We start from the raw sequence: 23,985 nt of genomic DNA, 5'->3' as shown, positions 1-23,985 counted from the left end.
GGCTGCGATCGTAAAGCGGTCAGAAGACAAAAGGTGAAACAGTATTATGATTTATTTGCTTAATGCATCTACAGTGGGTGAACATTCAATGTATTACATAGTGATTTATGTTCTGGAACTAGGATTACTTTTGTTTCTGATTCTTTTCCTAGCATTTACTCATGAATATAATCCTATTAAAATGAAACAAATGCATGAAGGCAAAATAAATGTGGCACAGATATTGACTCCATGTTTTTATAACAAAATGAAGTTTATACTAAAGCCTTCTGTAATCCTATTAAATTCAATGATGGATTGTTTATCAATGGACATCTGTTGCTCTATATGTATACCTTTTGAAAATGTCTTACAATATGTTGTTACAGTAATTTGCACTTTGGTAGTTCCTTGTTTGTTCTATAGCTTTGTTGTTTTACTTGTTACTGTTTTTTATCAGTCTTGAATGGGTGTTGTTAGGACCTCCTATGAAAACATTTTTCTGAAAACTTAATATTTGTGAACAATCAATTTTGTGTGCTAATTATTTGTTGCCTCTTACTGTTGGTTATCCAGCTAGAGAATAAAAGTTGAGAAACGGTGAGCAATTAAGGACTTCCTTGAATTTTGTTAGTATCAAAGACTCTCATACAGACTAGTGCAGGGTGAAACGTCTTAGTTACATTCATTTTGACAGAAAAGACTCCTCATAAAACCATATCAACACATGTGTCATATGATTGTTTTGATGAAATGAGATGTTACAATATGGATTTTAGAGCTTTATTGGAGAGTTTAAGTGAATTTTGTTTGATTTTGCTAGTAAAATTTTCTTTTTGGTTCGTGATCTTACAATTTTTAGCCTTGTTGAAGAAATCAGTCTTTAGAATCAAGCTTTTGGATGAACAAGCTGGAATTCTTGCAACCAGTGCAGAGCTTGCGAGCTTGTGCTAATTGCGACCATTGTTTATGTTACTATAAAGCTGACTTTACCTTTTGCCAAGTAATCAAAATAAACATGTATCTCTTTCTGTCAAATAACACTGAACCTTTAAAGTAGTAGATCATGCCTGAGGGTAATATCCAAACAAAGGGATGATTTTCTAAGTACTTATTTTATTGAATTAAAAGATAAGTGTTATGGTAACCTCATTCATATCTTCATGTCAATCTGTATTATCTGTTGCAATGATATTTATGTTTATTTCCTCTACTGTAGGGAGTTTAGGTACAATTTATCAGTATAGCAGTCTCACTCAAAAAGAATGAACTAATTTGATAGTGTTAACATGAAAACATGGTTATGAATCGAGGATTTGAAATGTAAAGTCACAGGATCATAATTTGTTTACAGTATGATGGGGGCATGCAGACTGTGTCAAAGAATTAGAAAGAAGTTGTTATCTACAGCCAAGACTGCCTTGTCACTACCAGGTAGGTTGGCCATTGATATGCCTTGAAATATTTTACCAGTTATGTGACTCTCACAATTTTGCTGTTTGATTTATTGATTTCAAATTAAGGAATAACATAACCCAATTTGAACATGTTTTGAGGTGGTTTTTTTTGTATAAATGGAAGCTGTTTTTGAGTCTCCTTTAAAGTATTGAGGCAGTAGTCCATTAATTGCTGCTGCGAGCTGAAGTCAACAGTCAGCGACAATGTTTTGTTGGTATACAATAATTAATCAAATAATGTTGTTGCTGTTTTTTGTTTTTTTTGTTGACAATCAAACATAAATGTGCTTGTTGTCAATTGGAAGAAGTTACAAACTTCTTAAATATTTTACTTCTTTATTTCATTTTATTCTTAAACCATGCATTAAGTTTGATTTTATTTACCAGAACATACTACCTAAGAGGTTGCAAAATGACACAAGATGTATTCTTTTAAATTTTCTTATAATTATTGGTTAATCCATTAATTAAGTCTGTCCGATTAATGGATTATGAAAATCAGCCGATTGCCCATCACTACTTAAAAGTATACATTCACTAAAGGTAAATCTTAATACTCTACTGTATTATACTATTATAATAATGTTGAGTATCACATGACTGTTTGTTTTTTTACCCATCAGTGCAGGGGAGTTTCCACATTATACAAACATGATCAAAATGGCTTATTTCCTTATGCTCGTAATCATGCAATACTTTTAACCTTGGCCATACCTCAATCACAACAGAAGGCACTTAAAGACTGTCGGCCGGATAGTAGTGCACCAGTCAACTTGTCAACTGTAATCACGCCCCCCCCCCCCCCCCCCCCCCCCAGGTCCGGGGGTATACCTGGGATAGCTGGGGAAATGGGCCATGTTTTTACCTTCCAGTGCCGGGTGAATGCGGTGGTCTTGTCTTCCCGCCAAATATAGAGGGGAAAGGGCCTTACCTAGAGGCCCTTAGGTGTGGGGGCTTTTGGCGGGGGGTTCACGAGCAGTTCGGCCCCGCAGGGCGGGGGCTTTGCCCATGATTGGCTGGACCGAATGTCAAAGTCCCCGCTATTCCCTGGACCTGGGGGGGGGGGCATGGCTACAAATGACTGGTGCATAAGCTTGCAGTATCCTGCAAATGCTGGGCCAACATAATAGGGGCGCTAACGTGACATGACAATACTCTACGAAGTTACTTGGTGTATATTGGTAAAATTATGACACCATAACATATTTTAAACTCACTAAGCGTATTTGGACAATATTTAAAGGTTTTTTTAAGTTTAAAGGGACTGGCGCTGTCGCTCATGTTTGTGTAAAATGCACGAAATTAAGAGTGGCAATCATTAGGAGTGTTAAAACTAAGATACTGACGGCTGGAAACCTTCCACAAATGTTGATATATGCTCAAATTTTGTCTTTGAAGTCCACTATTTTTAAGAGCATTAGTGAAGCTTTCCAACAAAGACTTGATGCATGGTTAAGTTACCCTTAAATATGAGTCTTGCATTACGTGTGGTTTTGTTGTCAGTTTTTTAAGTATTCATTAGTATTGATATTTAAAGTCACCAATAATTTGCAAATGCTGCATTTTCTGATAGTTGTTAATCCAAATGATCTTTTATCTGGACTTTTTATCTGGGCCCCCATGACCACAGTTTAAATTAATGGCGTTTGAATGTATTTACAAAATAGAGCATGGAGCTTTGTGTTACAGTTTAATAACATTAATGTTCTTTTTGAAACTGTAAAAAAATATATTAGTAATAATATCCTTATTAATGACATCTACATTATAAGAACAATGGCGGCTTCTCGGCTGTTTCCACCCACCTGCTCTTCCCCAGAAAATCAACCTTGAATGACGTGTTTCTCTTTGATATTTTCTCAATGATAATGATTGATAACACCAGGTAATAACCGAAGGAACTGGAAAACTTGCTCCTAGTAGGTTTGTGCAAAGGCTGGGTGTGTTTAGACTGGAAATATGGAAGAATGTGCACCTGCCTAAGGGCTTATCAGTTGCTTTCTTGGATGATATTGTTTAGATTTTTGGAATATACTGGATGAGTATTGAGAATTTGGGAGTATGTTAACGTTACCTGTAATATGAATTGGGAGTAACATCATAGATATTTTTTATACATGTATGTATATATGTATGCTGAATATATGTAGATTAAACAAATTGACGTGAAAGTAATTTTTGGGGTCATAAATACAAACATTTTTATCTGATCTTCATGAAACTTGGTCAGAATATTTATATATATCAGTGTAATACAAGTCCAGTGTGAATATGGATAATTTCCGGGTCCAAAAGTATGTCACCAGGAAGTAGGTCAAATCTAGAAAAAAGTTGCATCCATTAATTAGTCAGTATATTTCTCAGCTGGATGTTTTGGACCAGTATGAAAATGGATCATCCTGGGTCAAAAACTTTGTCTGACCAGTGTGAATATGGATCAGCAGCATATTCTTTTTGCTCTATAAACATTCATCCTACTGCAAAATCGCATTTATCAAAAGGAAAAAACTGACTTTAATATGATTTCCACATTAACCCCTTGTTGTTGTTTTTTATATTCCTGACGGAGTTTTAGGGGTTTATATTTGAGTCACCTTGATGTCTTTTAATAGGATGGTCCATTGCAATTTTCCTTATCCAGAGCATAACCTGAAAACTACTTATTGGAATTTAATTAAACTTCAAACAATGGTTAAGCACAATGTGAGGAAGTGCAGTATACAAGAAACATAACTCTATTTGAGTGTAATTGTCCTTTGTTACTTTATATTGTCTGGATCAGTTTAACTTGAAAACTAATGGATTGAATTTAATTGAAATTAATACATTGGTATTTAAAAGCACAATGAAAGGAAGTGCTGGGAACAAGAACCAGTACTGAATCCTCAGCATTGTCAATTTAGGTAGGACTTCTAAATATTTCACTGCCATTTCCTATAAGAGTGGCTATTGGGGGTATTAATCACATTCGGCATAGCTCTAGTTTTTTAATCGATACCAAAGTTTTCTTGCCTCATCTTTTGTTCATGTTACTAATGTATAATTTTTATTTTGGTACATTGTATACTATGCGACATTTTTGTACACATATTATTGTTGTTTTATCATAGCGGGTATCTTATCTTGACAGAATCTTAATGATCATCATGTTGTGGGAGCAGAAAAAATATAGAAACAGAAGGTTGTGTAATGTTTATTTTTTTGTTATTGCTATGTACCTTTGTAATTAATGGTACTTCTACTACAGAAGCAGTTAATGCTGCTCATCCATTTATTGTCTTACCTCATTCCATGCTCAAACAAATTATTGTATGTATTAGTCTTTTAAGTGTTTTTGCTTTTTGGGTTTTCTGGTTGATCTTTAGCTGCAGTATAACCTAACTCTAGAAGTCGGCAACATAGCCATCATTAAAAAGTGTCAGAGATATTCATATGAAACATAGTGTACATGTTACCAGTGACAATATACGCATACATGTGTGAAGCAAGGTCGATATCTCTGACTAATGATTGTTATGAACGTAGACAAATAGATGAATGCTGGCAACAGTTTGCCTGGCTCGGTTCATACTTTTGTGTATTCAATATAATTACTTCAAAATGTTTTATGAACGTAACTTTTTCATTTAAGTGATTTTGTGGATGCTTAATTGTCATTATTTATTAAGCTTTATTATAATATTTATGATATAACATTTAAAAGTATGCAAGATGATGCACATGGTAAACAACACTCAAGCTTCCTAGTCTGATTACCCATGCATTCCAAATCTGTTATAGCAATTAATTTCCTGGCATTGTCAGTGTTCCTGCTGAGTGTGCACAAATGCTGCCTTTCAGAGAGAATTAAAGAAACAACTCCTATCTTGAGTTAACAACGGACTAATGAATAGGATGATTTCCTACTTTGATTTCCAATATGGCTAAGTAAAGGTTCAGAATACAGTGGGAATAACTGTATAGTGAATGTTTGCAGCTCTGTGATGGAAGATTCGATACCATTCAATGGATTTTTGTATAAGATGGAATACCCATGTACATGTAGTGGAGGAAACTTATGTAAGGTCTCCATTTTAATATTATTAGATCATATTCTATGATGGGCAGTATGTAATGTATCTTCATGGTCTTCTTGATTGTTATCACTGTTAAGGGTACATTGTTTGCTGAAAATATTTGCTATTGACATAATTATCGTGTTCATTATATATCTCTTACATTTCAAGTTCAACTAGATATGTGTGTGTCCATACATGTAGGACACAGATGCCCCCGTATGCAGCATTTGTCACTTAAGCAAGGGCCATTATTTTGTCCATTCTACATGAATGTGCATCAGAATTATGAGTGCCACAAATTAATACTATCAAATACCTTTCCTGAAAGATCTCATAAGTATATGACTTATAATTTTGAAGTTATGAGTTACAAAAAAGTTCAACGAGCTAAAAAATGCAAATTTCTGCTAATTCACAGGCCAAACTCTTGTTGTACTTGTGCAGCAGGAAACAAAAGGTGCACAACTTCTTCACCTGAACAACTGTCCTCCAAGGATATATGACTCTATGTAAAATGATTTGTAGTTTTGAGCAGCACAAGTCCAAAAATGCCAAGTTTGCTTACTTAAGGGCCATAACTCTTGGTTTACTATGTGCAACAACAAACATAACCCCAGATGTACAACTGTATTACCTAAGCATCAAGTTTCATCACTCGAGGTGAAATAGTTTGGGTGTTTTGATGGACACAAGCCCATGAAGGCAAATCTTTGCTAATTCAAGGGTCATAACTCTGATTTTACTAAGTGCATTAAGAAACAAAACCCCTGTTGCACATCTTCATTATCCAAACAACATTTCTCTAAGGTTTTACTCTTGGTCATATAGTTTGATATGATTTCAATAGTCATGATCAAACATGTAGATTTACTTTTCAATGAACTTATGCAAAAAAAATGAATATTGTTAATTGATAATGAAGTGAACTTCCATCATGTACATTGTACAGCCACCACACATGTAAGAGTGCACCGGCCACACATGTAAGAGTGCACCGGCCACACATGTAAGAGTGCACCGGCCACACATGTATGAGTGCACCGGCCACACATGTAAGAGTGCACCGGCCACACATGTAAGAGTGCACCGGCCACACATGTAAGAGTGCACCGGCCACACATGTATGAGTGCACCGGCCACACATGTAAGAGTGCACCGGCCACACATGTATGAGTGCACCGGCCACACATGTAAGAGTGCACCGGCCACACATGTATGAGTGCACCGGCCACACATGTAAGAGTGCACCGACCACACATGTAAGAGTGCACCGGCCACACATGTAAGAGTGCACCGGCCACACATGTAAGAGTGCACCGGCCACACATGTATGAGTGCACCGGCCACACATGTAAGAGTGCACCGGCCACACATGTAAGAGTGGACCACGATTGGATTATATCCCTTGACCGAAACATTGTATGGTTTACGAACAATGTGTGGTTTGCGTGAACGACCTTGAAAAGGCATAACAACTATACTTCAACATTTGATGTTTTACTTTTTAATTGTTCATACTTTTCTCCAAATTTCATGCAAGGATTATAATGCTGCCCGTAGGTCAAGAGACTCAACACAATTATGTAGGTTAGGCCTTTGAGCCTTGCCTTCAGTGACAATGAAATCTACACTCAATAACAGATACTGATGAAATTATAACATGTTTTTTCCATCTAGCAGCATGATTATAAAGATCCAGCCTTGCCTTCAGTGTCAACGAAATCTACACTCAATAACAGATACTGATGAAATTATAACATGTTTTTTCCATCTAGCAGCATGATTATAAAGATCCAGCACAAGATCGGGATTTAAATCTTGCAATTCATGTGTACCTGTTACACCTACTTAGGCATATCAAGTAAAAATAAACTGATATAAGATTTTAAATCCTGACTGCTTTAAGATAAAAAAAAATCGTGAAAGCCAGATTTAAAGGTGACATTGGAGTGATATCATATTAATATGTTGCAAGAATCTACATCTTCTTATAAGGCTAGTGTTTACATTGATGGTTTGAATAAGAGTCTTGTGCCAAGAGTGTGAGAAATGGTACAAATAGAAGTCATATCAAAACAAACTTCTTTTTTTTAATTTTCTGAATGAGAATAATATTTTATACTTTTCAAAGTCTTGAAAATTTGGTAGAAAACTGTGTCATATATTTGTACAAATTACACTTGCATGGAATTGAAATCGGGCCAGACATTTAAAACGTTTGTCTGTGTATGTCTCCAAGAACAAGGTTTTTAGAACGCAAATATTTGTATGTTCGTCTGTCAACAAAAAGTCAATGAGCTGTTTTACGTCTTGTTTAAATAAGAGGTTGCATTTGTTTAATATTAGAAAGCTTGTTTGGATTTTGACAGCGTAGCACGTGAGTACTGGGCAGTATGATCCAGCTGTACGTGCAGTATATCTTGAATCCATGCTTGTCCTAACACAGATAGGGGGGAATATGCATGTCCAAATTGTCAGATAAGAAGGGTTTTTTAATTGAAGTATGACCTTTAAAGGTAAAATATAAACCTTTTCCTGGTCTATCCACTTTCCATAATTATAAAGAAGCTGATACTTTCACTATTTTCAGTTAATATCATTTGGTTGGTGTTTTGACAGTTTAATTTTTGTTGAAGTGCAATTGCTTACCTAATGGGAAATACAAGTCAGCAGTATATAAAAATATTTAAATTTATTACATAGCATTATGTATACTTTCAAGGAAATGTTGAGCAAACTTATCTAATGTTTATTGTTTATGATGGAAAATACGACAGAAACTGTTGTGCTGGATAAATGGAGGTACGGAGCAATTTACTGTATGTATTATAGAATATCATTAAGTAAAGTATCACTCTTGTTTTGTTATTTTAGAGAACTGGTGTTTCTGAAGCAAAAGGGTCTTTTTGATGGTTGTACTCTTATGTGTCCGTTTGCTTTTCAGTGTGACCTTGGTTGTGCGTTGTGATAGTGGTTTTAATGATGACCACTCATAGACTGGTTTTCAAAGGTGTGTGTCTGTCAGTGAACATTTATGGCAAAAGGTAACCAGTCTGGGATGGAAAAGCCCATTTTAAAGGGTTACTGCCCCTGTAGTTGTGTTGGGAAGTGGGTAAATGTTTCCCCGAGCCCGGCATCCTGGGAGAGCTTGGGTGATGCGTGTCACGATATCTGGCGGTGCTTGAACACCCCGGGATCTGCGGACCAGAGGCTCGTCATACAGCTTTCCTTGCCTTGTTCCACGCATGTCCGCATTGACATTGACAATGGTAAGAAAGACTGGTATTGTCACAGCATGGCTTTGCATTAAAGCTTGTAGTATTTGCTATCCTTTATTTCTGTCTTGTGCCATATCCAACCATATCTGTTTTATTTATCTTATATTCAGTTTATTTTGTATGCTATGAAATGTATGTTGTACTTTGTGACGTGTTCATGTATTCTGTGACATCCTATTCTCTGCACTGTAACACATTAACACATGTACTCTTGTTCTTTCTGCATAAAGTGGATTCCCTCTCTGTTGTATAACTCATTCAGTTAATAAAACATGGAAAATCATTTGTTCAGTTCTGAGTCACCAACACATATACAAATCATGGAGCTGTTGCTCACGAAGTTCTATTACAAGCCTGATCAATAGAAGTTCACCTGATTGAAGCAACCTCGGCATGTTCTGTAATGTATGATTCATGCTTCAAAGTCTGTACTGCTGTGCATGTTTCACAATAGAACATGGGGACATGTGTATTATAAATGTGTGAAAATGCTTTCATGGTAGCTGTTTATTAACATGGATTCCTGTAAATGACATGAGTATTCTGTGATAATCAATTATGAGGTATAATATACCAGATACTGTGAATTAAGTCTCATAAAGTGGATCCATGGGACTGAAGCTAAGAGCAATACTTGTAGCTATGTTGTTGTTCTATATTGGCATGTTTCCTAACAAAATTCCACTTTATGAAATGCAGATTGCATAAATCAGGTCATGGAAGTGTTTTCTGTGAAATGTTTCTTGATTCCAGTTTGGAATTCTGTAAGTACTATTGCATATACCTTAGTTTGCTGTGAATGGTGTACATGTGGAACAGGTTGTTGCTCAATCAGAGAATCTATTTTAACTGGAAATATTGCTGTTTCTTGTTACAGATGTGTATACTGATTTTTTTGCAATCCAAGGCTTCTTGTTATATGTGAATGTGCATTTATTTACTTTAAAGATTGATCTCAAGGAATTATAAATATTCCTACAGCCTGTTGCTTGTTCCAAAGGCCATGTGTTTCCATTGAGCCAATAAACTTTTGATATAACCAGCACATGTTACCTAACGTACATGACTTGTTGGGGATTCTAAGAAAATTGAAATTGGACTATCTATTTAAGATGTTTAGTTTGTTTATCGTGGCTACTTTCATGAAAATCACTACATTTACTGACAAGAAAAAGTTGGAGGAAATATAGAAATATTTAAGTTACATCAAAGATTTTTTTGGAATTTATAAAATGCCACCTTACTTAAATAATACAAGTGAATATATATCTCTTGATGAATCCACAGGTGGGTATTAATGTTCTCCCTCAGAAACTAATCTTTGTACTGTACAAATTTATACCCCACATATTTGTACAAATTTCTCTACCAATGCATGAACTACATGTACATGCATTGTTATGTATGGTTTTAACCAGGCATGAAAATGACAAAGATATATTTACTCTCATATTTTTATAGCCTTAAGGTAGTTTATAAAAACATAAGACATAAGATTATGATCGCTCAACTGGTTCAACTTACTCAACCACATTATATATACATGTAATACCAATATTTTTTTATAAATATGAGCTACTCTCTGTGCACATTTTCAGACAACTGGAATTTTGTTCATATTTATTAAACTGCCTGTGTACATTTTCAGTGAAAGCCGCAGGGGTGTTGTGTGTACTCGGCATCAGTTTTGGAATTGGTACATACGTTCTCTACAAAATCTATGACCGTTTCTTCCGACCTAAGTTCCGACGCAAGCCCCCGCCCCGAAGCGATGACGACATTATCAAGGTAAAGGTCAAGGTAGTTGATAGCCCTGGGGATGGTGATTTTTGGGAGCTTGTGCCAGCAATACAAACATTCATTCAGTATGAATACTCAGCTGCATTTTTTCAAAATTTCCAAGAAGTTCTAGCGTGCTTCTTTTGATTTACAAAATTAAGGCCGAGCGTTCATACTGCATGAACGCACAAAAAATAAGAATCTATCCTGAATTTACCATTTGTGCAAAATTTCTGTTTACTAATGACTTAATAAGTTTCTTTACAATGTGAACTATAATACTGCTGTTTGAATCAAAAACAAAATAACTTCATTTGGAAACCCTATACAGAAAAATATCATATGAGAAATTGTTATGTCCAACTAACCATGATTAATTAAATTACGCTTGTATTGTTGCTCTTCTTGTTAATGTGTCAACATTCATCACCATATTTAACTGTATGGTGTATACAAACATGTTATACAAAAACCTGCGCATGCAAACATGGAAGAAAATCTGTAACATCAATTGCTAAAATAAAACAGGTGCTTCTTGAATGTGAGATCTCAATGAGGAACATGGAGAGCCTGCATGTCCTCCAGATGCTTTCTTGGTCCTGGTTTTTCACCTTGCTGCTATCTGCCTTCCCACTGCTTCCTGCTTGTAATAAAGAAGGCTTTTTTTCATCCTTTTGTAAATAAGGAAATCAACTTTGTGGTTGCTTCAATCTTCAACTTTACTGCTGAAGTCCGAAGAACAAAAACAACTGAGGAAAGTTATTCTTTTTGAGGAACAGAGCTATGCTCAAATTTATATTACAAATGATATGTTTTTCTGATATCAAGCGAAGGGGATTGGGTTTTTTTCTATACTAGTGAAACAGTTTATACATAGCTTTCGCTGATGATATATGAGTTGCATGACCATAATTGTGACACACTTCGTGACGCTCTAATAATATCTATTTAAAGATTAACCTGTCTGAACATCATTGGCAATAATAATTGTTTTTAGTAATAAAATATTATCAGATCTTGATGAATCAACTTTGAGAGCCTCAATATCGAAATCAGTGACAGGATGATATACAGTTAATCCATGAGGCTTTGATGATTCCATGATTCATAGGGAGCTTTAAATTGCCTCCCTTGTCTGTATTGATTGTGATGGAGGAGTGAGATCCCCTGAATTTATTGACCAAGTATAGCTAGCAGGTCATACATCGATCAATGAGGTAGTTCTTTTAGAGCTTCTTTGTTATTTCAGTGCAAATATATTCGATTTTGTTTCAACACAAATACTTCATTAATACTGTTTGGGTTGTATTGTAAATGCTGTGTGTAAAATGTGACAATGAGGTTTTATCAGCTGATTATGTGTCATCATGAAATTGGTGCAATTGAAAGCATATAATGGGTACTTGACTATAGATTTAAGACTACAACAAACATATAATGATGGTTAAACCGCTGGATAATGGATGAAATGATGGGATTATACAAATACATGATTTAGGTAAGGTTTCTTTTCAACATGTTTAAACCTTACAGTGTTTTCAATGCATTTGAGTTTCAGTATTTCAATATTACATGTATATCAACATGTATGTTCAGTTACATTTGCATTTTATTAATTAAAAACCACTGCTCAACTCTGTAAACAGATGCAATGTTGCAAAAGGCATTCTAGCAATGAGAAGCATCTTCAAAGTGAACAAATAGTAATATATGACTTTTGAGAGTGCTGCAGGGTCATAATGTGCTATGTCATGTTCTCTGGTGCAGTGTTTGGCGAAGACAACCTCCATTTTTGCTTACACTTAAGTGAAGATGAATAACACCATACCAGAGAACATGACATAGCACATTATGAAACTGCATGTATTACATTTTAATGTTTAACTTGTATGAGTTTTAAAAATTGCTTAAGTGTACTTTTAATATCAAAATAATTCAAGGAAGTCAGATTGAGTGTTTATTTCTGTAGTTCCATTACTGTGTATCATGATATTAATGTTCACTATATCCAAAACTTGTTTCTAATCTAGTTGAGATCTATTGTTCTGTATTCAGTATGCAATAGTCAATTGACTTTTCCTGTAATCAGGGTTTTAAGTACCATGAATTATAGCCATAATTAAGCAATTATACTACTGTGAAATCATTAATGTTCGTGGGCATGAAATTTCGTGGTTTGCCGAAAAAAAACCAATTTCGTGGGTACTTAAATTCGTGGATTTTCATTTTTGAAAAAAAAATCGAAGATGCGATCGTCCTAGATCGTCTGCATAATATCCACGCGCTGGCCCGTGATTTCCGTCTTCTACGTCACTCGGTTTATGACACTCGCTAATGTGGTACGACATGCCAATTAGTGCATATACCCATGTCGATTTAATTGGGAATAAAGGTAATAAAAGAAGATGTACCCTGATCATAAATACAGATAGGGGAAGCCATTTAATGCCAATTAAGAATTTTGCAAACTGTGAAAACACCGAAAAGGTGCGTATATTGTCACGTTCGGTGCTTAGTAACCTTCAATGTACTAGTAATCGATTAATTATTTCATTAAATAAAAAAATCGAGTACAGACACTCATCACGCACATCTTGTAAACTTGGAGATTTTCATTAACAGCACATGTTTAAACACGTGCTTATAACTGTCATTTGCTGCATAAAACACATTTAATTGATTTGGTTCATTATTTGTTAAAGGCAGTTATAATATATTAACAAAATAATGATCGTAAGTTATACAGTGAGACAGGTTTTAACACTGTATACTGCGACTTCTGTAAATAATATACTAGAGTATGTACGTAACAAGGCAATTGGAAAAGTGAATAAAGGGTTTGTATTTCGTGGGATCTTGAATTCGTGGATCACCTAACCCACGAAAACCACGAATATTAATGCCCCACGAACATTAATGATTTCACAGTATATTGATATATAAGTGAAACATACTGTCATATAGTTTGGTACATGTTTCCTTGATTCTTTAATATGAATGTGGAATATATACTGAATGTCTTTCACACAATCAATTATTTAAAACTCATTTGGAGAAGCAATAATTATGTAAATAGGAGGTATTGACGAAGCACCATTGTCTTTAAGTCTTCATGGTAATCACCATACTCATTGTTAGCCATAACTGAAGTTGTTATTGTTTTCCAAGGGTCTCACTACATTGACTTATCTGTTTATATGAGGCCAATTTTCTGAACACTATGACAATCAATAGTTTTTGCCATTATGCCATCATACACTGGAATTAAATTATCCCACCAACAATTATTTTACCAATATTTCTAGCCCAGGAAAAGGCTTCATTTATTACAGTCTGTTAATATTCTAGGCATGAATTATTTCTGTAACGAGACAAATAAGGCAATAGTTAAGGCACATTGTTATTTCTTGGGAAGCCTGTTCAGGACTTTTATATTACTTTAATTAGAATATATATGAAAATCCTGCTAAGGTGACATTCAATTTCCATTAATTTTGAGTCCATTCTAGTTCCATTAAAATGTGTATACATTCTAGTTCCATGAATTTTGTGTCCATTCTAGTTCCATGAAATTTTGTGTCCATTCTAGTTCCATGAAATTTTGTGTACATTCTAGTCCCATGAAATTTTGTATACATTCTAGTTCCATGAAATTTTGTGTACATTCTAGTTCCATGAAATTTTGTGTACATTCTAGTTCCATGAAATTTTGTATACATTCTAGTTCCATGAAATTTTGTGTCCATTCTAGTTCCATGAAATTTTGTGAATAATACTTTTTTGTTGTTTAAATCAAGTGTCTAAAGCTGTTGATGGCATGTATATTGGAGCTTCATGAACACATTGCACAAACAAATCAATTGGATTTCCAACTAATAAATGTATAATTAGTTCTTTCCAAAGCTTATTGGTATAATTGTGTTAAAATTCATAAAAAATGATTTCCTTTCTCGTATGATTTGGTTATGTCAGTTAGTCTTCTCTGTGCTAGAACATGTTTTACAAGGCAATCAATTTTGTCTTTGATATAAGACCATTATTATTCTATAGATATTGATTATTTATAATTGTATTAGATAAGTTTTATATAATAGGCCCAATCTTTGAAAATCCTGCAATGCTAAATCTGTATATACAAAAACAGACACTGTTTAAGAAAACAATAGGATAATCCAGGTTTGTGTTATTAATATTTAATAAACATTTTATCTTTTTTCTTTCATCTAATAATGATAGTAATGTTAAATGGATTTATTAAAATGATATACTTGCAATTAGATATTCAAACGTTTGAAGTATGTTACGAAGGGAAAGGTTGGGAAGGATTGTGGTTGGTTGACATCTTTTGTTATGGATCTTGGTCACCTAAATGCTTCAAGCTTCAGTGCCTCTGGATAACCGGATTGTCTTACAAAAACATGCACCCTATAAACACTGTTTTTCTATCTACTGAGGCTGGGTGTTATAAAAAAATCTTTGGATTCTTATTTATTGAATGTCATTGTTTAAAACTATTTATATTGTATTGCAAAATGGATTTCAAAACTGGATACAAAACAGAAACTTAGGGAAAACCCTTATCTCAAAATTTTGTTTTTGAAACAGCTCATAGGTGATTCGTGTGACTTTTAGTGTTTAGAGTAATGTTAAATGTATGATAAAATAGGAAATTAAACATGGGAAATTGTAACAGTGTATTTTCGTGTGCATGTTGGAGAATTACAAAGAAGGTAACTTTACTTCCTGAATGGTTGTATGTATTTAAGTTAAGTTAAGTTTAGAGAATAGGTTGTTTGAATATGTTTGATCCTGAAAACTAATTATGAATGTATCTGTTTTAAATTGGACGTTAAAGGTGGGTTAAAGTTACCATTTGTTTTTTTAATATGATGTATATAATTATTAACCTCTATATTTCTGACCAGATAATATTGTTAGTCAGAAATTCAGTGTGTGTTTTTATTTCTAAAAATTCCAGATTTTACATGATTGGTTATAGTATTTATTTTTGGTCTCCTAAACAATTAAGTCAGCAGGCCTGGTTGTTTCGAAACTAAAAAATAAATTCTGTGTTTAGCGTGAAATGTCTATCGAATGTCTCTATACTAGCTAGTCCACATGCAAAAGCACTCACTTAATAAAACCAATTAATGACTAAATGGAAAGTTGGTGGTTGTTTTCGTTACTATGTAGAAATTTGTCAGTTTTGATATGCTGTATGAATGTTTGGTTGTCCGATCCCATTGGCAGAGGCGTGAGTCTGATCACTAAGTAAATGTAGACAAAAAGTGAGCAACTTGAAATCCAGTTGACTTATATTACAAATTATTTCCTATTTATGACAAATTTACACCAGAATGAAAGGCATTTGTTATCATGTTTTACCCTTAAGTAAGTAACAAAATATGACTTTTTAAGTAATGACTTCCATTTGTATGAGAACATGACATAGTTTACATTTTTGTTACAAAAGTTGAGGGACAAAGTTTGACTATTTCATGGCAATATAATTTACAATGGATATATAAGAGTAATTTGACACAGGTATCTCTTCAACAATTATCCTGTCTAGGATAGTGACAAGTAATTTATCAAATGACACAAAAAATTCAAAAACTAATATTTTTGTAGCCAGATTGCAGGTGTCTGATAGTATCAGGTTGTCATGGCTAATGGGTGCCCATCAGCTTCCCAAAAATGTCTCCACTGCAAAACACATCAATATTAATTTTGCTTAAAACTTCAATTTGTAGAAAAAAAGCTTATCTTCCGCAGGCAACAGTAAGATTATATCATAATTAAAGGACAGTTAAAACCTCTTGATACATATTTACAGCAATTACGTGAAATATTACATCTGTGACAATGCAGTACATTTCATCATCTACACTAAAACATAATCCCATTTGATCTGTTTGCCTAAATGAAAAATAGTTATGGTTTCTTACTGGTCTAAATTTAATAGCACAAACACCCAACCCTGCACTGGAAAAATGCTGGCTTGCTCAATTTTTTGATTTTATATAGCAGGAGAATAACTTAATGCCAAGCAGGAGGAATTCAGGCTTGTTCATCCAAAAGACTAATTTCAATGACTGGTTTCTACCCTGGAAACAGACTGGACTGTGATTGGACTCCAGTGTGATTCATACCAGTTTATAGATTATTTCACAGTCCAGACTAAAGTATTGTTTGGTACATGTTGATTAATTGATGGTTCATCAATTCTGTAAACTATCAAAACTCCTTACAGTAAAATAATGCATACAATATGTATTATAAATTCCATTAAACTAAAATTTTCTTACTTATACTTATTATGTCCAGCTTATTATTATTGGATAAATATTGACCAATCAATAAACAATATGGCTACTGGTAGTTGTATTCAATTGGCTGCTAAAGAGTATCTAGACACATTGTAATGAACAAAAACAAAGCCATTATGTTGACACTGTTGTGTTATTGCAGGAGAGTGAGGCTGAGATGGGGAACCAGGAGTCCTCACTGGCGGACATCCCTGTCTACTACCGAGCCGGCATCGGGGTTTCTCTCTACCAGCCCCCACACTCCCCCAGTCTGCGCAACCGTAAGACCCACCCCACCAAGCTTACATCACACAACACTGAACACATCAAAGGGAATCTCACTCGTGGGAAGAATGGTCTCACAGAGACACAGACGCTGTTAGGGGGTCAGATCAGGGAGGGGCTGCCTGGGGAACAGCAAGGTAAAGATGGCGGAATAAGGGTCAGGGACCTCGGGCAGCTCAGAATCGAGATTGATGAGAGTGGTTATGTAGAAGACGATGGGGGTGAGGATGGGGGTGATAGGCTCAGCAATTCCCTGAAAGGCAACTTCAGCCCTACCTCCCTGTGCGAGAAGAATTTCAAACTATACACAGATTCCGAAAATCATTTCAATTCTAGTGCGGTTAATGACAATCACAGTGCCAAAAGCGTGCCAGATCACCTGTTTGTGGACCCACATATTGGCACTAGCAGTGCCCTACTAACTCCTCCATCGGAAGATGAGTTTACATCCTCCAGCAATCAGTTTGTGCCATCCAAAGGTAAAGTCAATGATCAGTCGACCAAGTCAGATGTGTCTGATTTACATAGTGAAGTTGCTGACCCAACAGGGACTGATGAGGAAAGGGAACAGTTATCCCCCTTGCCATATGATAAGCCAGTAAATAAGTCACCTGAACGAAGTGTGTGTCCACAAAAGTTGAAACTGAAGCTGAGTGAGATAGCTTCACAAAGTAAAAGTGTGTCATTAAATTCTAGTTCACGGTCTTCACCAGAGTCTTTCTCCCAAGGTCATAAAAGGACTGGGTCAGGAAGTGATAGAAACAGTATATCTGGGATCAGCTCGCCGGAACTGGAATTGCTTAATTCTGAACATAGTGAGGGTCCTGTTGTATATGCAAGTACATTCAACACAATTGAGAATGAAATTCACGGTGTTGAAGATGAGTTTGATACCATCAGTAAAGAAATTCAAGCTTTATCTAACAAATACTCTACATTACAAACTGACCCAGGACAAGATATTTTAAAAGAAATTTTTCAAAGATATCCATCCATCCGTGTCAGACAATTTGAGCATGGAGTCTTCTATGATAACGACCCTTCACAAGACTCGCACAGTACTAGTGAGTCAAGAAGTCAGAGTGAGTCGAGAAACAAGAGTGAGTCAAGGGCGACCAGTGAGATGGGTGATGGTAGTATAGACCTGTCATGGGACGTTGAGAACATGATGGACCTGGTGTACACAGAGGGGTCTGACCAAGGGGCACCAATCCCCACTGGGAACTGCAGCCTGCCCCCAGGAACAAATGGCGGGATAGGGACGACCTCCTTCAACACTAGCTCAATCAACTGCAGCGTGGAATTGGATGGTAGCCTGTACGAGGATGAGTTCCATCTACACCTGGGTAGGTACACACAGTTAGATGACATAAACAATTACTCTTGCTAAGTGGAATGGAGTTTGAAAGATTACTTTTGACAAATTGTATTTAATTACTTTTGAAATATAAGTAAAAAGTATGAAAACTGTTCATGTTAAAACTCTTAATAATTTAAAATCAATCTCTTTCAAAGTTATGTGTTTTGTACTTGTAAGGTTATTCAACTAGTGTTTGTCTATTGAACAAGGGATATCTTTAGTGGAAATATAAAGTTCAGTTCTAAAATCTGTTGCCTGGTGCACTTTTATTCACATCATCAACAACCATCAACTTCTTACCGGTACATGAAATATTATTGTGAATACTTAAAAAATGTATTTTCTAATGTAATAAAGCACTTTTTAAATGGCTTTCTGGTCAATAGTCAAAAAATTTGCTTGAGGTTAGCGAAGGACCAGTGAACTATTGCCCGAAACCCAAGTAAACTATTGCCCGAGGCCGATATTCGACTATTGACTGGCAAGCCATTCAATGAGTGTATACTCAAAGGCAGAAAACGTTGCAGGATTTTGAACTCTTTCTGATGAATAAAGGGATAGAGTTCATGACATTGTAAAATATAAGTTGGAGTATTGATATGATTTTTACAAAAAGAAATATTGATAATGATAATTATAGTACATGATACAAGTTTAAAGGTACAAAAAAGCGTGCATTATTGTTGTAAAAAAATCGTCAACTGATGCAAACAAAACCAATATACATTATTTTCCAATACAAGAAAGACAAAGCAAAGCATCAATGGGTGCCATGGATTAGTTTGTTAAGTTAACAAATTAGTTGGGAATGAATGACAAACAAATTATAAATATACATGTAGTTGTTTTGTTTTTTATGCCCCTAAAGATGGGCATATTAAAATCGCACCGTCCGTCCGTGCGTCCGGCTCTGTAACTTTCCCTTGTATGGACAGATTTTAAAATAACTTGCCACATGTGTTCCACATACCAAGACAACGTGTCGCGTGCAAGACTCGTGTCCCTACCTCAAAGGTCAAGGTCACACTTAGTGTTTATTCACAATGGAGTGCTGCATATAAGGACATAGAGTATAGGTTGTCGTGTCCGGGCTGTAACTTTCTCTTGTATGGACAGATTTTAAAATAACTTGCCACATGTGTTCCACATACCAAGACGACGTGTCGCGTGCAAGACCAGTGTCCCTACCTCAAAGGTCAAGGTCACACTTAGTGTTTATTCACAATGGAGTGCTGCATATAAGGACATAGAGTATAGGTTGTCGTGTCCGGGCTGTAACTTTCTCTTGTATAGACAGATTTTAAAATAACTTGCCACATGTGTTCCACATACCAAGACGACGTGTCGCGTGCAAGACCTGTGTCCCTACCTCAAAGGTCAAGGTCACACTTAGTGTTTATTCACAATGGAGTGCTGCATATAAGGACATAGAGTATAGGTTGTCGTGTCCGGGCTGTAACTTTCTCTTGTATGGACAGATTTTAAAATAACTTGCCACATGTGTTCCACATACCAAGACAACGTGTCGCGTGCAAGACCGGTGTCCCTGCCTTAAAGGTCAAGGTCACACTTAGTGTTTATTCATAATGGAGTGCTGCATATAAGGACATAGAGTATAGGTTGTCGTGTCCGTGCTGTAACTTTCCCTTGTATGGACAGATTTTAAAATAACTTGCCACATGTGTTCCACATACCAAGACGACGTGTCGCGTGCAAGACTCGTGTCTCTACCTCAAAGGTCAAGGTCACACTTAGAGTTTATTCACAATGAAGTGCTGCATATAAGGACATAGAGTATATGTTGTCGTGTCCGGGCTGTTACTTTTCCTTGTATGGACAGATTTTAAAATCACTTGCTACATGTGTTCCACATACCAAGACGACGTGTCGTGTGCAAGACCCATGTCCCTACCTCTAAAGTGAAAGATACACTAAGTGTTTATTCACAAGGGAATTCTGAATATAAGGACATAACAGTGTTGGTTGTCAAGTATGGGTGGTATTTTTTTATGTTCAGAGGCATTTTAAAATAACTTGCCATATGTATTTGACATGTAAAGGCAAGATCAACTTTTCATGTACTGACCTTGTTCATAGGTCAATGTCACATTCGGGGGCATTCGTCACATACTGTGACAGCTCTTGTTTAAATATTCTTTTATCAGTCCAGTCAATGTGTACAATATAAAGGGGTGTAACGATACGCCAAAATACAGATCGCATTGTATTTTGCGATGCGCTAGATCTGTATCATGATATAATGCAATATGTATTCTTTTAACAGTATCAATTAAAAACACCATGTGATTATGCTCATCCAGTCAATGTATACATTGCAATGCATTTATATTTGTTAATGCAATATTCATGTAATTCCATAATCGTAGGTAATCTTGACTCAAGGCTCAAATTTTTTAATTTTATTAACATGATAAAACTGTTTACTTATTTATCTGTTATCTTATTTAAGATTTTTTATTACAGTTGCATGGATTTTTAACAATATTATTATTCATTTGTTGCAAACAGTGAAACAATACCAAACTTACCGGTATTCAATGTTACATTCAAGTAATATCAAGTTTATAGTTAAACAGGATCATGCTTTAAAAGGAATGATGCATTATAAAAAAAACTCTTAAACTTCTGCTTGTGCTAGAATGATGTTTTGGCTTAAATTATTTTTACGTTTTATTTGCATCATGTCTGGCATCGCTTTTTGGGGAACACAATAAAGTATATTCAAAGGGGAATAACTGACGTGTAGTCAACCATATCGGTAACACCAGATTGCCAAAAATGTTGTAAACTTCTCTATAAATAAATTATGTTGTCATGTTTCAAAGATAAATTTACAACAAGGTGACAAACTGTTAAATATGTATCATAAAATCGTTTGTGTGTTATTTTTAAGCATGCTAAGGAACGACAAATATTTATTTTCTTTCTTTACAATGTTCTTGTCATCTTCCAAAAAATGTCATCATTAATCTTTAACAAAAACAAATGTACAATTAATTAAACAAATTTTATGCGAATTAAATTAATTACTTGGCCTCCCAGGTCCAAACTTAAAAAATGTGTTTCATGAAGCAAATATTGAGTTCAGGCAATATGGCCAAAATTCACTTGCCCATACAATGTACCGGTATACTTAATCTCAAGATTAATGCTTGAATTCTTATCCATGAACCACTGCCAAATACACACAGTCATGTATTATGTGTTGGCTAAACCTTACATTCAATGGCTTACTGATAGTATTGTTTCTGTGTAGCTTTGTAATTGTTTCTGTGTAGCTTTGTAATACTCTACAGCCTTTGAATATATAAATAAGTGAAGATACAGATAATGCATCAATTATGACGGCCTTCTATCAGCCTGTGTAATCACAGTCCTCATATGAATAGAAATCAGGCTAAATGAGGATGATAAATCTTGAAAGCTGTTCAAGTGATCACTGCTGGATATTTTTTAGTGTGTAAATTGTGTATTGAAACAAACTAGTTATAAAATACAGTGGTATAGTAGATTTTATAGTACATTTATGGATGTAGAACTCAGTAAGTACAGTTCTGTTTTCCAAGGTATTTCTTGCAGCAGATCATGCATGCTAGATGATTTGTTACCGGTAGATTAGACGATTCTTGTACATATAAAACCACTTCACCTTAGTATTCAAAAAACAATTTTTATGTCCCAAGTCATTCATTATATTGAGCCCTCTATAACGGGAACATTCCCTGGTGAATGTCTCCTTGCCTATTGGATGAGTGTGGGTCAACATCAGGAGCAATCTTGTGCCTGCCAATCTAAATATGGCAATCAATAACTCATCGCAGTCTTCAAATACCAATGTTACATTTTAGAGTAGACATGATTGTAGGAACCCTGATCTAATAAACTGGATTGTATTCATTGAATTGATTCCCTTTCCAAGCTAGAACCTAGTACCTTTGACGTCATTATGAAAGTATACAGTTGTTGTGTAATTTCTATCAAATGAGAAAATGAAAAGAACAATAGCAGAACATAACTTCCTGCGCCACTTGATGCCCTTTTACACTGGATAAATAGAGGATGGCATGTTCACTCAAGGTGTCATAAGGCTAGACAATGACAAATTTAACGTCAAAAAACATAAAGCAACATGACATCATTAACATTGCAACAATAAGATTTTGAAGCTCAAAGGTATAGTTTCAAAAACGGTCATAAATGTATCACTCATGTCGTTTCGTTACAAGCCATTATCATTTTGTTCCTGTTTTTTATAGTTTTGAAAATGGTCTTGTTAGTTCTGTCTGGGTAGTTGTGATATTTGAGTTAAATGTCAAAACAAATTATTGTTCTTAAATTGCATAACTTTGAATACGTAATTTCTTTATGGTTTCACTTAACATTAAAGTAACAAAGACTAACTTACTGACAGTTCTGCTTTCGTTATGGAATGTCCCCATTTATTCTACAATCCTAAAAAGTAAACAGAATGATTCAGAGTGAATATTAACTATTTTCCAGGAACATCAACTCTCTCAAAAATAGAGGAACAGCTCAGTGAGCCCCAGTCATTGAATGGAAGCTCCGACTTTAATGCACAGCTCAATGATGCAACTATATGTGCACAATCCATGGACTCCACCACAAGTTTACAAACCATAGACTCCAACACAAGTGTACAAATGATAGACTCCACCACAAGTTTGAAAACAGTTTGCAATGAGTCCTTCCTGGATGGTAGTGAGGTCCTTGAAGAGTATAATTACGATCAACACCATGTAACTGAGGCCCTGCAAGAGGCAGACAACAACAAGGCTGCCGTGAATGAGGTTCAGAACAGGGATGTTACCAGTGAGAGCAGTGACACATTCAGTACCGCCCCTCTTGCCTCCCCCATCAGTGACACCACTGCACTGTCTACACACACAAACAGCTTACCCTCGGCTATGGTGAGATACTCAATTACTGTTAAATTACTTAATGAAACCAGATAAAAGTCATTACCACCTTTGATGTCATTGACACATCATTATATTAAACCTACTCTACATTTTGTAATTGGCAAACTATTGATTGATATTTATCAATAGTGGAACTATTTGTTAAGGCAGTTGCAAGGTGATAACATCTGTACCTCACATTTTCCCTTCCTGGTTATATTATATATGGACACTTCAGGCAGACCATAACTATTGCATTAACATAATTGCATTATATTCTACAGTGCACAACTGACTCCAATGACTCCAATGATGGCCAAGAGGAGGTCACTGTTCCACAGCAATCCCCATCATTGAATAATGTTGGAGAGCGAGTGGAGATCAAGCAGTACGCAGACAGTGAGTGGCGCGGTGATACGCAGAAGGCTAATACCCTCAGACAGGTAGGTGTACAAGACACCATATTGTGTTTTGTGTCAGGTATCATTCTCATCTTTTTACTTTGTATTCATAGCCAAATAATATTGTTTAGAGTTGATTC

General features: G+C 35.3%; 1 protein-coding gene across 8 annotated transcripts in view; it reads left to right on the top strand.

Moving 5' to 3' along the window:
• LOC128231476 (dentin sialophosphoprotein-like) overlaps positions 1-23,985 on the top strand; it is a 29,154-nt gene that overhangs the window by 1,642 nt on the left and 3,527 nt on the right. The window contains exons 2-7 of one of the 8 annotated variants that reach the window (XM_052944351.1): positions 1,334-1,413; positions 8,439-8,763; positions 10,421-10,560; positions 17,023-18,490; positions 23,026-23,453; positions 23,729-23,887. In XM_052944351.1, coding sequence (XP_052800311.1) covers positions 8,529-8,763; positions 10,421-10,560; positions 17,023-18,490; positions 23,026-23,453; positions 23,729-23,887 — 2,430 coding nt within the window. In that variant the 5' untranslated portion in view covers positions 1,334-1,413; positions 8,439-8,528. The other 7 variants (XM_052944352.1, XM_052944354.1, XM_052944355.1 and 4 more) reach the window with 7 other exon arrangements.

The sequence above is a fragment of the Mya arenaria genome, chromosome 4 (genome assembly GCF_026914265.1).
Source record: "Mya arenaria isolate MELC-2E11 chromosome 4, ASM2691426v1".
NCBI lineage: Eukaryota > Metazoa > Mollusca > Bivalvia > Myida > Myidae > Mya > Mya arenaria.
Note: the sequence above shows the minus strand (reverse complement) of the source record. Positions and strands in the feature narration are given on the sequence as shown.